Source organism: Onychomys torridus, chromosome 5 (genome assembly GCF_903995425.1).
Source record: "Onychomys torridus chromosome 5, mOncTor1.1, whole genome shotgun sequence".
Classification (NCBI taxonomy): Eukaryota; Metazoa; Chordata; class Mammalia; order Rodentia; family Cricetidae; genus Onychomys; species Onychomys torridus.
The window spans coordinates 113,318,239-113,334,285 of record NC_050447.1 but is presented as its reverse complement, the minus strand read 5'-3'; the positions used below and the strand labels follow the sequence as shown (position 1 = coordinate 113,334,285).

At 39.8% G+C, this 16,047-nt stretch overlaps 1 protein-coding gene across 1 annotated transcript in view; it reads left to right on the top strand.

Moving 5' to 3' along the window:
- Window positions 1–16,047, top strand: part of Ofcc1 (orofacial cleft 1 candidate 1) — a gene marked incomplete at its 5' end in the record, with an annotated part of 292,441 nt that overhangs the window by 85,980 nt on the left and 190,414 nt on the right. Inside the window, one exon of the mRNA XM_036186980.1 lies at window positions 475–705. Coding sequence (XP_036042873.1) covers window positions 475–705 — 231 coding nt within the window. The remainder of the gene's footprint in view (window positions 1–474; window positions 706–16,047) is intronic.

Sequence of the window (16,047 nt, the reverse complement as noted above, 5' to 3'; positions counted from 1 at the left end):
GATCAGATGAGATGTGAGTCTGACATGCTTTGCAGTTCATTTATCAATGTGGCATTATTATCTGTGGTTAGTATTGCTTAGGATTGTTACCTTTCTCATGCTGTGAGTGAAGCTTGCTGCTAGGGTTTCCCATTCTCTAATATCTTAGGGGGCATGCAGTGTGGTTTTCACAAGTGTGGGATTCCTGCTAATTCCATCTTACTATAATAGATGAATGGTTTCTGATGTCACAGCTTATTAACATACCATGCTTAAACACTAGCTAAACTTTCCTTCCCATCATCGGGGAGTTTGCTTTTTGACCTCTTAATTATACATTGTGGGGCCTTGTTTGTTATCATTGCTAATACCTGACGATTACAGGTTGAGTAAAAATAATTGTCTCCCTTCTTTGCCCTCTGAAAAGCCCATTGTTGCTAATTGCTTGGTTTTACCCAGTTCCTGTGTAACTCAAGAATTGTGCCTTTTATGTAGGGTAAGCAGTCTCGGTTGCCTTGCCTACAAATACAGATCAGATGTATCAGGGGCCTCAAGGACAAGGTTCCCCAAGGCTCCTACCTTCTCAGAGTGTCTCTGCTCAATCAGCTGGGAAGCCCTGTCTCACAATGGTGTCAAACTGAGCAGCTGAAGACAAGAACACGTCCAGTTCGCCATGGTGGCAACTTTTATGATGTGGGGCTGTATTTCCATGAAAGCCTTTCCGTGGTAAGCTGACCTTTGGTGAACACATATTACTTTGTGTTTAGAGTCTGCTGTCACTGTCTGTCTACCTTACCTCTCTGTCTATGTAGTTATAATCAACCTACTGTCATCAACCCAAAGGATCTTATTCATACACTCTTCCACGATCCCATTTACTTGCTTAACAAGTATCTAATAAGCACCTTCTAGCAATCAATCAATCAGTCAATCTATCTATCTATCTATCTATCTATCTATCTATCTATCTATCTAACTATCTATCTATTATCTATCTGTCCATCTGTCCATCCATCCATCCATTTCAACTCCTGTTGCAGGTAAAGGTGTGCTTAGTCTTGTGTTCTTTATTTGTCAAGAATGTTGTAGGGATTATTGATCTTCCTGTTTTCAGGGTTTCTAAGCAGACAACTCTGGCACACACAGGGTGTGTGGCACATGCATGTGTGTAGGCAGCCAAGAGTTGGAGGAACTGTACAGATAGTAAGTGGTAGGTTATACTGCTGTTCAAATGCACTCTGGAGGGGAGAGTGCTGGAAGAGATGTGGAGGGTGAAGCTAGAAGTGATCCCAGAGAAGAGGAGGACAGAAAGAAATGAGTACAATAGAAACACTGAAGGCAGCCTCAGCTTCCCCTGGAGCATCTGCACTGGACAGATGCTGTCTTCTTGGGTAGGTAAAGTGGGAAGAGAGAAAGGAGAGTGGATTCGTCCTAAAAGCCCAGATCATGCTTCTGTACTGGGAGCATGGGCATTGACTGTTCACAGTAGGATTGCCTTTTATTCTATTGAATTATTATAAAGATTATCAGAATCAACGTTGGTACTGCAGGATGAGGTTCAAGGAGAAATATCCCCTACATGAAAATACGTTCACTTTTTACTTTTCACTACATTAACATTATAGCTATGTAAGAACTTTGGGATAACTACCCCTGACTTTTTTTTTTTTTTTCAGTGACAAGGAAACACCTCCATAGCAAATTGTGAAGGTTGAAAAAAAATCCCAGTATCAATCAAAACTGTAATATTAGACAGTAGTGTCAAGTACCAAATGACCACTCAGTCATTTAGGAGTAGATTAAAATAAAAACAGCAAACAAACCAAACCAGCAAACAAGCATGGTTCATTGTTGGAAGATGGGCACTCAATGGGTATGCTCAGCTTCAGACATGTTAGAGTACAGACTGAGGGAACAGCCAGGACAGCAGAAGGTGCTTTGAAACAGGGACCTAAGAATTCATTTGAGAGAAACGTTTGATGGAAAGGGGACCTTGACTGAGATTTCATGGAGGGCACCACTAAGCCTCTACTATGGACCATTTGCAAGATGGGTACAATGATGCTGTCCTACAAAAGGTGTGTGCAAAAAGATGCCTTGCCAGTGTGGAACAGGATTCCAACAATCTCCCTTCATTTTTGTTGTTGTAATCACACTAGCTCTTTGATAGAGAAGCTCATAAAATTTTACCCACTGGACTTTTCTTTTGATTAATATGATAAATTCATATATTTCAGATAACTTTCAAATTAACCTTTGGTTAAGAACAATGTAGTTTAACAGTTTTTCTTCATTAAATGGTTCCAATGACCTTGTTAAGAAGCATGGGGTATATGTGTGGGGTTTTATTCTGAGCTGGTTATGGAGATGACTTTTCTCCTGGTGAAGCCACCAATTTCCAGTAGCAGAATTTGAGGACAGATACAATCAGGCATAGTTCAGGTCCCAAGTTTGACTCTTCATTCTCTCTATTAGAGAAATTTTTCAAAAAGGTGAGGGGAGCTAAGAATTGAGTTAATAATTTTAAGGGTCTAAACAGCAATACTGTATTATTTCTTTAACTTTCAAGCCATTTTAAATGTTTAACACTGAGGTGTGCTATCATTTGTTTTTATTCCTAACATTTGTTTAGATGTCCATTCTCTCTCGGAGCCTCATCTATTCTTGTTGGCTTTGTACAGGCTAGCCCACATGAGCTGTGGAGTGATTGTAATGGTGCCATGCATGGAGCAGTGCCCTTTGGAGTTTGAAAGGCTCAATTCACAGAGTGAAACTATTAAGACTTTGAGATGATGGACCCATTAGAGGCAGGACACAGTGGATGAGCCCTTGGTTCACTGAGTGTCTACCTTTGAAGGGGACTGTGGATGCTAGTCTCATCCTCTATTTTTGCTTCCTGGATCATGGGATGAGTTATTCTAGCCATGCCCCACATTTTCACCCTTGTTAGAGGCTGAGAGCAATGGATATCACTGACGTTGGACTAGAACCTCCCAAATTATAAGCCAAAGCACTCTTTCCTCTACATACATTAATTGCCTCGGGTATTTCTTTACAGTGCTGGAGTGCTGACTCACGCAGAGCAGAGGCTCTGGGCAAAGTGCCAGTGGGAAGAATTGCATCATGCAGGTCTGGAAGGAAAGACACTGCAAGTTAAAAGAGTAAGGTTGCAAAGGTCATCCATGGGGTCAAAGGTGCACTGAGTCTGTAGGGACAGGCTGGGGAGTCTGTGACAAGGAAAGTGTACCCCTTCCTGCCAATCAGAGAAGGAAGCATCTTGGGATGGTTAAAAGAGCTGCCCAAACTTTCTGCTTGTCAGAAACAAACAAAACATAATCACCTTCTTCCATAGCCCAGGAAAACATGCTCTAGCAGGCTGACCAATATCACTGAATTGTGTCTGTCCTTTAATACCCATCCCCAGGATCCTGAATCTCCAAAAACAAAAACAAAACAAACAAACAAAAAAAACCAAACCAAAACCAAAATAAAACAAATAAACAAAAACCACTAGGCCACTTTACATTCAGTGTATTTAAGAAGAGCATAACACTCACGACAAAAAATAAGCATGAGGAAAACACCAAAAAGAACCAGAATTTGACAGGAGAAAGAAGTCACCAGAGTCTCTGCTTCCCAAAGTTGCAGGGCTGTTGCTTGAAGTCCCCTTTGCTCTGATAGACTCAAGCCAGCAGCGCGGTCATGTTTTCTCATGAAGCCTACACAACTCTCCCTGCTGCTCTCACAGCTGTAGTTTGTAGGAGACTGACAGAACAGGGAGTTTTCAAGCAACATACTGTAATGTCATTTTATTTCCTTATGTATCTATTTTTGAAACAGTGTCTCATGTATGTCATGCTGGCCTCAACTCATTATATAGCAGAGGGTGATGACCTTGACCCTCCTGTCTCCACCCTGAGGACTGGGATTCCAGGCCTGTTCCTCAACACCTGGTTTATGTAATCCAAGGTTTGAATGCAGAGCTTCCTTCGTGCCACCTGAGCATGCTCCCAACCGAGCAATACTCTCAGCAGTAGCTTTCTAACAATAACAATACATTCAGGAGCATAAAACCAGGCCTGGGGTTTGTAATTAATATTGAGACAGTCTAGACATTTATTTCATTCCATTTGAGATACAAGTCAAAGAGGCCTACTTCTTTTCTTCATGAGTAGAAGGAATTAGCTTTCCTAAGGCAGCTAAAGGCTCAACACAAGGCACCATACTTGTGCTAACTGGAGAGACAGATGACCATCTATCTGTGAAAAAAGTCAAAGACCACAGAAGACATTGTTCAAATGAAAGAATAAGGCCTAAATACAGGAGATACACTGAGTCTGAGGAGGAAGTGTCCACATCACATACCTATAAGGTTGTCTTACTAATGAACCTCTAATGAGAATACAATGTTACAGCATCACATGTGGTACACCTTTTGGCATCAGGCTGAGCCAGGTGGTCAACACTTGAAGGTTAAGTACAACTGATCCTGCTTATAGGTGTCAGAGAGGGCTTCTAAGGGAGGCAACAGATGTGTGCCTAAGCCCAATGGTGTACTGCTCCAGGCATCCATGGTACAAATTCCATATGCAGTGTTTTGTTGTTGCCCCAAATAATTCTACATATTAACATGGCTATATTGTGAGGTAGAGGTCATCAAATATGATGAGGTAAGGGAAAAATATGAGTCTCAGACCCCTTATATCACATGAACAATACCAAATACTTTATTTCAGCGTAGTAGGTCAAGTTCATTTGGATTCTAAGCTCAGGCCTGTTGGTGCTGAGTGCTTGCTTGAAGATTTTTGTGTAACTCCTTGGTAAGAACATTGAGAACCTGCTTGTCTTCTGACATTTGTCCTGGAAATGTTTCATTGCAGAGATTGCCATCTTTGTTGACAGTATCCATTAGCTGTCTTCAGATGTAGATCTTTGGGAAGAAATATGCAACATGACGTATGTTCCCTTTGACTTCTGGTCCTAGCAGGATGATGGAGTAGGTTAAATATTTAGGTTATCTTAGTCTACAATTCTGCTAGAATAGGGTGTTAAAAGGCATATTCATTTGCAGATTTTCATTCTACAAACATTTTGATTCTCCATAAATTTGGGCAAAAGGCTTTGGAATGTATAGATACTCAAGAACAATAGGGATAGCCTTGTGCATGGAAAGCCAAGAAAAAAAAAACTGCAAATCAGAGAGAGGAGTGGCAGACTGGACAGTGGTAGTGTGAGAGAGGAAAGGACTGATGGTCAAATTTGGCTAACTAAAGGTTTGGAATATAACAACCATCCAGGGGACAAGGCTTTATACTTACTAGATATGAAATTTAGAAAATTTTCTGCATGAATTCTAGATGCTCCACTGGTGTTCAAAAGGAGCAGTCAAGACCAAAAATAAAATAATAAAATAAAATAAATAATCCACTAGGTAGAAATTATCTCAGATACCAATGTCATAAATATCATCAGGTAAATAACAAGAATTATTTCTTAAACTCTTTCAAAATTGTTTCTCCTGACAATATATAATATGATTCTATAATAAAAATATAATGAATGGAATGAAAAATTCAAAAGGTATATTGAAGATTGGACCTTTAAAACCAAGAGCAAAGGATCAGAAAGCCAGATGAGAAGCAGCTCCCTAGACTACTGCATTTACAGGTAAAAAAGATGGAAAACATGAAAATACATTCACATATCACTCTTTGACAATTTCCAGAAGGAAAGAATAAGGAGATGGTACCTGAAGAAATTGGTGCTATTAATTTCCCAGGCTCGTTGCAAGTTACACACAAACTCTGAGCAGGACTTTGTAAGATTAATCCACATGAACACATTCTAGCGACAGCAGCAGACAGGGTCAGCTATGCTGCACATTTACAACACTGAGATACATGATACCTTTGACAGTTAATATCGCCAATGTGACAGAATCTGGAATCACTTGGGAGGTGGCCTCTGGACACGCCAGTGGGGGAATACTTTGATTACCTTAATTGAGATGGGAAGACCCACCTCCAGTTGTGTGGCATCATTCCCACCCAGGCTGGGATCCTGACTGAATAGATGGAGAAACAGCTGAGAAACAACACGCATTGATTGCTCTTTGCTTCCTCGTTGTGAATGAGATGTACTAGCTGCTTTAAGTTGCTGCTGCCCCCGTCTCCCTGCCATGAACAGTCTCCCTGCCCTTGAACTTTGAGCCTAAATAAACAGTTTCTTCCTTAAGTTGCTTTTGTCCATATTTTATCACTGCAGAAGGAGAGATTGAGACAACACAGTTCTTACCTGTCACCCAGGCATGGGGACAGAGGTACTGCAAATGAATGGAACCATTCCTTGCTGAGGACATAAGATTTGTTTCCTAAGGCTGCCATGGAAAAGTTCACAAAGTTTAGAACAAAAGTTAAGATGTAAGCAGGGGTGTTTCTCATGGATTCTGGCAGGCTTTTAAGGGCTCTTTGGTTTGTAGATGTCCACTGTGATCCTCTCCACATTTTCCTTGTGTGCCTATCTGTCTGTCTCCATACAAATTACTCTTCTTCATAAGGACATGGCCATATTGGGTCATTGCCTTGCTAAAGACATGATTACAAGCTGGTTAAAAAGAAAGATCTCATTTCCAAACATGGCCATTTTCTGAAGTACTACATGTTAGAAATGTTGGAATGGTCAGCGTACTTCCTTCTGGAAGACCCAATTCACTCTGCAATGAATATATTCTTACTAGAAGTGAGCTAAAAGCACTAATAAAATAGCACTCAAGATCAAGAAAAAATGCAAGAACAAGTGACATTTTCATAGTCTTTTCTTAAAATACATTTGAAGTGTATAACTTTCATAAAGTAATGGTAGAGATATGCCTTTTCTCCTAGACTTTAATAAAATATTTCATAATTTAAATCATTTGAACCACAAAAGAAAGACTAAAGGGTCACATAATGTAGATAAGTACATAATTATATCTTAATTAACACAATAAGAAACTCAAAGTGAAGTTTCCAGGGAGGACTCCAACATCTCTATACTTTTCCCAAGACAGATGGGATGGAGGAAGCCACTGCCTTGAGCCATTTGTAAATGCACAAGAATGCATCATGCTCATTGCTGCCACGGTTGAACACTATAGACCATCCAGAGAGCACTGAGAAGACATAGGAAAACCGGAGTGATCCTTCAAAAGTTTGGTGAAGGATGCCTTCTGTTGTTTTCTCTGCTTGGGTTTTAAGACATTAATGTGGCTAAATAAATACAGCATTTTTAGGGCTTTATAGGAAAGTCAAAGAGAAAGGATGTCAAAAATACTTTTAAGAATGTAAAGTTAAATATGAATTAAGAATTGTGACCATCATTTTCTTCTCCCATTAGCTTGCATGATAATTCTTTTTGGGTGACATTTAAAATATCATTATTGACCTTTGGCAATGTTAGCCAAACTGGAAGAAACTTCTGTTAACTATTAGCTAGAGCTGTTATGCTTGCAATTCTTAGTTTCATTGGGTATGGGGATCAGTCAACTTATAAAAAGGATACAAATAATAGGTTAAAGAAGCAAAAGTAGCAAAACTCAGGCAAAGAACATTGATTAATGAATTTTTAAAAATTCTTAAAGGTCATGTGCTGAAGTTTGGCTGAGCCTCAGGCAGAGCTAATGAACATGACCAAGTCCCTCTGTGTGCAGCAGGTAACCCGTGCTGACTCGGAATTTGCTGACATTACAGGGTTATTATTTCTGGAAGGATGCAGCATTCTGGAACAATTTCTCTAATGATTCCATTAAGACCATGGTTTCCTTCAATTTAGGGTAACATATTTCATTTTTCACATTACCCCACAACACAGAGAAAATGAAAGCATGTCTAGGATGGAGGGTCTGTGTCAGCCAAAGAAAGGAGAAAAAAAAGTCACTTGATTTTGATGGCACTTAACCCCATTTTATATTTGATAAGCACATCTGTTTTGTGGATCATGTGTCAGTGTGTGAGGTTGTCTAAAGGCAAAGAAATTTTTTGGGTTTAAAAAATTAACTTATGGCAATCTTGAAGCTCTCTCAAAGAAGAAAAGGGTGGCTGACAACACATGAGTGGTACTTTTACGCCTTGGCAGGGCAATGAGTCTGTAACATCAGGGTCTCCGAGAACAGACCGAGGACACAGGCTTCCAGATGGCGAGCCAGAGAGCAGGCATTTGGTGGTCATTTATCAGGAGGCTCTTCTTCCTCTTTACCTGCTTGTGAACAGATGGGGGCCTGCTGTAGAAATGCATTTGGGTTCCTAAATAAATCATTTGCAAAGGCTCTTGTAAGGCATTTTTCAGCCTATACTTCAATGCAAAGAATGCATACAAGAGGCAGGGTGTGGAAGGCTGTGTGCTCCAAAACCCAGATTCTGGCTCCAAACTTCCTCTGTGATAGGACCTGGTGCCGTCATTATCTCTCCTTGTCTCTGTGATCTCCACCGTAAGAGTCATCACCGGAAACCCTGTCCCCTTGAAGCCAGGTTACCACCAGAGCAGTGATCTGGAGTAAATGCTACAAAGAATGCATTTCTTTCAACCAGGCTTCAGCTCCAATAAGCAACACAGGCCACGTACATACCTTTTCTGAACTCCTGACTCACTGCCTAGTTTGTTTTCTCCTTCCAGCATCCAGGTTTATGCCATTTGAAGGAATGCATGAGTGGTTTATGAGCGATATTTAGATCTTTGTTTCTTAAATCTTTCGTGAAAGCAGTGAAGTGTTTGTAGACCACAGGGAAGAATTTGTTATTCCCACCGATATCATGGTGCATAAAGGTGAAGGAGATGTCTGGGGTCAGCATTAACATTTGTATTTCACACATGAGAATCAAAATTTTGGAGAAGTTTGTCAAATTACTCAATATCACATAGATTCTGAGGGCAACATTGGAGATGGAACCTTTACCCTGTAACTATGGGTGCTCAACTATGGTTTTCTAACTCCAGGAAGATACTCTAATTACCTAACATTTAATTATCCAATATCTAATTATTGAATAGCACCTAGAGAAATCCTGAAGCAAAATAATCTTTTTAAAACATCTTCTCACTTCTTGGTTAAAACCATTTGTGGATTCCTAGTTTCCCTTTGGATAAATAAGTCTTGCTATATGTTAAAAGACCCTAGTCATACAGCTTCTGATTCCTTCCTCTGGTATTTCCGCACATCTGATAGAGCCACCTACCACCATGTACTCAACTACACTTGAACTATCGCTGGATGTAATTTCTTTCTTGTGTTCTCCAAGTTATAGTTTGCTACCTGGTATTGGTCAGAGGTATTTACTCCTACTTATCTTTCAGAATCTAAACTCATTCATTTTGTTACTGTTTGTATACATTAATTAGCCCCCATTCAGACTCCCAGAGTTTGAAGACACTCGATATACAATGTCTTGTTCTTCAGGGCACGGAGCCTTTACACTTAGCAGATAATAAAAATCTGCTTCTAAAATGACAGCAAGACATAATGTGAAACGATTTAGAGGGATTAGACAAATTTAGTGGAAATTCAGGTTATCAAAAATACAGGTTGTTTCTTGAAGAACAGAAGGTGAGGGAAATGTTAAGATAATGTCAAAAGATAATTATGATATAAGGAATTTTTAAAATCAGACTGTAAGAGATGGAGAAGAAACAAGTCAATTCAGAGAGACTATTTTAATACCTATAAAAGGGTAGTACATGAGAAAATAATAGTACCTTTTGGTTTTATTGCTTCAAGATAATTTGATCTCTCCTTTTTAAAAAAATAACATTTTGAAAAAATAATTTTTGAGAAGAGAAATGAACTCATACACTGTCCTCCTTGAAGTGCAAGCAAACTCAATGCAGCTCATTCTCACGTGGGAAGGAAATTCTGGGGTTCAAGATTGGGTCTTGCCAGATGGTGGTGGTGCATGTCTTTAATCCCAGCAGTTAGGAGGCAGAGGCTGGCGGATCTGTGAGTTTGAGGCCAGCCTGGTCTACAGAGCAGAGCAAGTTCCAGGAAAGGCTCAAAGCTACACAGAGAAACCCTGTCTCAAAAAACAAACAAACAAACAAACAAACAAACAAAAAGATTAGGCCTTAAGGAACCAACAACTTCCTTTTGTATTATGTTGGATGTCGTTCTCTTGGATATTCAAGTTATCTTAGTCCATTGGTGGCTAGACTATAGAGTGAGGCTGTGGCTACAGGAGAAAGCCCAAGTCTAAACTCTCACTTGTTTCTGATAAAAAATCAGGGTGTGGAGAACCTGTGACCTTCCACTGCAGCCCAGTGTTGAGTGCAAGAGCAGATGCAAAAGGAGATGGAAGCCTTCTAGGTGTCGTTTGGGAATTTCTGATATGCATAGATACACAACGGGTCCCTCACCTGTTAACTGCAGCCTTGATGTCTATAAAGACCAAATGAAACCTCTAAACCATGTTTTCTATTTTCAAGTGAAGACCCCTGTTGTTTGCCATGTTACACAGTGAAAAATCTAAGTATTAAGAAAATCAGTCAAATCATAAAAACAATAGTTCTCTTCAAGCCTGTATTCCTGCTCTGGAACCTTATTAGCTGTGTACACAGTGCCCTTCCTTTTCTTGGTCATGGCCATTAAACCTGGGCAGATTAAATTATGCACTTCTGTGTGTCTTATTCAGTTCAGGATATTGTGATAAATACCATACAACGGATGACTTGAACAATAAGCATTCATTTCCCTCAGTAAAAGAGGCTAGCAAGTGAGAGATTACTATTCTAGCAGATCTATTTCTTTGGTGACTGCCCTTCTTCTGGCTCAGATGGTCTTTCCTTAGTACCTGTCCAAGGAGAAAAGGCTGGGTGGGAGCTTTTGGCCTTCCTCTTATAAACACACTAATTCTCTCTTTACATCCTCATTGCATCATCCAAATCCTAGTACCTTACAGAAGGCCACTTGTAAATTCTCTTGTGTGGGGGCTGAGTGAAGCTTAATCTTGTGTTGTATATGCATTTTAGTCCACTCCAATGTGCAAATGAGAAGCAGAGCTATTGCATAAGTGAGCACCCCTATGCTTAGAACAATGTATACAACAAGAAAGCCAAAGAAATATATATGCAGGGGTCTGGAGAGATGGCTCAATTGTCAAGAGCATGTACTTTACCTTCAGAGGTCCAGAGTTCAATTTCCAGCAACTATATCTGGTGGCTCACAATGGCCTGTAATTCTAGCTGTAGGCCAGAGCCTCTGTGGGTACCTGCATTCTTATGTGCACATACTTACATCTAATTAAAAATAATAAAAGATAATTTAAAAATAAGAAATGTGGAAACTTGGCAATTAGCATTCTTTAATTATATGAGTTTTCTTGAGTTATTGGAAATCTTCAGTGTCTGGCCCTAATTCAAATGGGAGGTTCTGAGCTAGTTCATGGTTATTACACCATACACAGCCAAATATATTAATTTTATTTGTGTTACTTTCTTTATTTTATATTTTATTCATTAATTTACTTACCAGAAAATTGTAAAGACTTTGCTATTTTTCCACTGAAGGGTGGGAACTATACTTTCTCTTCTTTAATCTAAGAGGACTCATTGGCTATTAGCTAAAGGGTTATGATGGAAGTAATACTGTAGAATTTGGGGTTCAAGCTTAGGTCTTAATGGACTGACAACTTCTTTTTCCTGTTGTGTTAGGAGTCCCTGTTGGAGCTGATGGGAGCAATTGCAGAGACCCATACCCAAACGTTAGGCAGAGTTTGGGGAAACCAGCAGAAGATGGGAAAGAAGGATTGTAGAAGCCAGAGGGGTCAAGGATACCAGTAGAACATGGCCCACAGAATCAACTAAGCAGGGTTTAGAGAGGCTCATAGAGACTGAAGCAGCACTCATGGAGCCTTCATGGGTCTGTGCTAGGTGCTCTCTATATGTGCTGTGGTTGTTTAGCTTGGGGTTTTTGTGGGACTTCTAGCAGTGGAAGTGGGGCTGTCTCTGACTCTTCCCTGCTCTTGGGACCCTTTTCCTCCTACTGGATTGCCTTGTCTAGACTTGATATGAGGGTTTGTGCCTAGTCATACTGCATCTTGCTGTGCATTGTTTGATTGATATCCCTGGGAGGTCTACTCTTTTCTGAAGTGAAACGGTTGATCTGGGGGAGAGGGGAACAGTGTGTGTGGAGAACTAGGAGGAGTGGAGGGAAGGAAAGCTGTGGTTGGGATGTAGCTATGAAAAAAGAAATTTTTTTTTTACAAAAAGAGTCTTTTTTGGCTCTTCAAGTCATCTTGTAAAAATACCAAGTCCATTGCTTGAGATACCTGAAACGGAGGCTAAGACTTCAGGAGAGGGAAGGTCCAAGTCTAAACCAACCTTCTACTTGTCTTAAGCAGGGTGTGGTTTATCTTGAAACCCCCATTTCAGCCAAGCCATGAGCTCAAAAGCAGCTGCAAGTGGTCCAGTTTATGCCAGGTAAAGCAGATGGCTCATTCCACTGAATTATACATACACATAACAGAGAAATTAGTTATACTAAATAAACACCATCCTTTAAAGCCAGGTTTTAAGTAGTTTGTCATTAGCAAGAAAGGAAGGGCCTATTAGTCCCCTCTGTACTAAGTGCTGTATTGTGTGCTGGAGAAATAGTTACAACCCTCTCCTTAAAGCAGTCATGGCCTGAGTAGCTTCCATTAACATATCCTTGTATGCTTTAACAGGATTTTTAAAATTAACTTATTTCTCTATTTAGTGAATCTTCTAGAAGGCATTTGTATCTCCAGTGAATGGCTTAGCTTTCAGTTATGCTATGTGCATGTAGAAAACTAAATGTGAGAGATAGAAGCAGATTATTAGGGGATTTTTATGAACTGAATTGTGTATCCACCCACCCAAAATCATGTGTTAAATTATTGGTTCCTAATAGTATCACAGGGCATAACTATTGGGAGATAGGATCTTTAAAGGAGTAATTAAGACAAAATGGGGTAGATCAACAAGATAGATGAAAGAAGAGAAGTAAGAGGAGAGAGGAGCTTAGTGAGTAGGGAGGGAGAGAAGGGAAAGAGAGATTAGGACACATTCAAAGGGAAAGCCATTCAAAAAATCTGGAGGGACGCTGGCCACCTAGAAGCCAAGGAGACAAGAGAGACCCAGTGGTGCAGGCAACCTTTTAAGATGACAGTGGCAGAGGCTAAAGAGACCACTCAGTGGTTACTAGCACAGACCCAAGAAACCAAGGTCCTAAGTCCAGCAGCCTGCTTCAAGAACTAAAGCCAACCAGACTACCTGAATCAGTTTGGATGCAGATTCCTTTTAGTGAGCCTCCTGTACCCCTGGCAGACACCTTGACTGCAAACCTACAAAATGCTTGAAACCATCAATTCACAACCACATCTTGATTTGTGACCCATAGACATGGAAAGAATAAACATTTGTTGTTAAAAGAAACAAAACAAAACAAAACAGAAAATTAGAGACAATAAATTGTTTTTTGTTGTTGTTTTCACTTTAGATGCTAGAGAAATATTACCCTGAACTAACTGTGCTAGCAGACTATTTTGGGGACAGACAGAATTTTAAAAATGGTATCAGCCAGTTAATACTTATTTATCAGTGTGACAGGGTATAGTTTTTATGTGGTAGATGGGCACCATTTTTGTTTCACTAGAGGGAAATCCAATCTGAATAAAACAGCAACTTTTCACACATGACATCTAATCCATGCATGTAAATCAAACCAAGAATCTATTATTCATTATTAAAAGAGTGGCGTATTTTTATTACACTGAGAATGAAACACAAATACTGTGAAAAATTTAGTGCCCTTTCTGGAAATTTTAAGACACTCATCATGTCATTGTCTCACTGGTACTTGCTCTCGTTTTTAAAATATAGCCACAAAATTAATAAGTTTGAAATTTTATGCCTGAAAAAAGGGATGCTCAATTTCAATGAAATAGGCAAATTTACTTTTTATTTAAAGCTTCCCAAATACTTAAGATGGGAAAGTAGCCCAGTAGTGCTCAAATTTCAATATGTATATAAAGAATATAGTTCATATTCCTGTCATTATCAGTCATGGCCACAGTGTTCTTACCTCAAGTGCTTTCTGAAAATGGCATATATATCAGAAACTGATTAAAATGACCTGAAGCATTAATTCATAAAATAGGATGAACCCAACACTCTGCAAGAGGTTATTTTCTGTGTGACATTTAATATGTAAGAGTTGAAATGATTTTAATAACTCACAGGAAGGAGTGGTCCTAGGGAATCCAGACCCTGAGTATGATTGCTTGTATTGATTATTAGTTATTACCATTAACAGGCTTGGGCCCTGGCATATATTATATTGTACAACTTTAGAAAGTTTTCCAGTATATCAGTTAGTGAAAGGCCCTTTTCTCAGCTCTGAAAAGGACCACTTTAGCTGGATGAGGGAACCTGGGACTTGTGGAAACTTTGGTGGCCACACCAATGAGCCCTCAGTGTTCACTACCATCAATGACCTCTGACATGCTCCCTAAATTCACATTCTAGGGTGACCACACATAATTGTCTCTAATTAGGTAAAGGGAAGCCCAGTCCTATTTCCCCAAATCCTACCAAAATAGACCTCAGGTCCAAAGGATGCCAGCCAAACTGCATCTTCAGAGTGAGACTTAAGGGAATCCTGGTTTTGCTAGCATTCACTGTCATGAAAATTATTTAAACTCCTTGGGCCTAGCCCTCTCTTCTGGAAAGTGAGCATGTAATTCATGCAATATGATAAGCCTTAAATTTTTTGTGCAACCAGCTTAACATGGTTTCAAGTAGGGAATGGTGAGTTCTGACCGCTTACTGCCAATCCTTTGTAGGGAGAGTTCCTGACTTTCCTCTGTAGTTTACAGTTTTCTGGCCTTGGAAAAAAAATTCCTGCAAGAAGTCTAGTTAGTCTTTTCTCTCCTATGAGAATGTTCAGCTCACAGTCTTTTGATGCTATTGTGTCTCCATTTCTTGCTTCCAGATGACATGAAAGGTTAAAAAAAAAAAGGTTTTAAATCTATCAGTATATAGTGTTATTTGCAATGCATATCCATCCATCTCCCCTTATTCTAGAAAATATCTGATATTATCAGCTTACAAAAAGGGAAGGTTTGATTTGAGTCACAGCTTCAGAGCCAACACTCAGTTACAATCTCCTATTCCTCATTCTTTGGGGCCTGTGGTAAGATAGCACACACGGCAGGAGCACATGCTGGAGTTAAACCCCTCAATTCACAGTTAGTGAAAGACAGAGGAAGAGACTGTGGTCCCACAAGGCCTTTCAGGCACATGTTCTCAGTGATCCAACATCCTCCTCCAGCTCCTATTCTTAAGGACCCTAACTCCCAGGAGAGCCAGGCTGGAGACTAATTCATTTACATTGGAGACCTTGGGGACATTTCAGATCTATATGACTTATTAATTCTCTAGTATGACAGGAGAGTAACAATACCTTTCCAGTCACATCAATATGCACCTAAGTGATACCAGAAAGCAGAACTTGAAAACCCAGTTCTTGTTGAACCCATTTTACAGATAAAATAAACTGAGATAAACATTCCCAAATGACTAAAATGAGCCTCAAACTAGATGCAGATGACTCCACAGTTGAAGTGCCAGGCTCACAGCCTGCCCCAAAAGAAGCAGCGAGAATTGAAATATTGTTGTTCTTTTTTTTTTTCTGTATTGGAGAACCACTCTCCCATTCCTATAATTTTTCACTGATTTTTTCACAGACTAGATTCTATTTCCAAAATAAAATATCTCTCCTTTAAACCTCTTCCTATATGTCTCTGAAGAGATGAGCTCTGTTCACATGCTGTTGTTTATCAACAAGGCTGCTCTACTACCCCACGCCAGTGAGTGGTTGCTTAATCTCAGGAAGCTTTGGGCAGAAGTTTCTTGAGGGTGGAAAACTGCTTTTCTAGAAAGGTTCTCAAGCAGAACAGAACCAAGAGAATGCATGTGGACTTATAAGAGGGATTTACCCAAATGGCTCATATGACCACAGAAAAGATAGTCTCCTAATGGACATAGGCAGCACACGACTTCTCCCTTCCTCTGCTTCTTACAGAC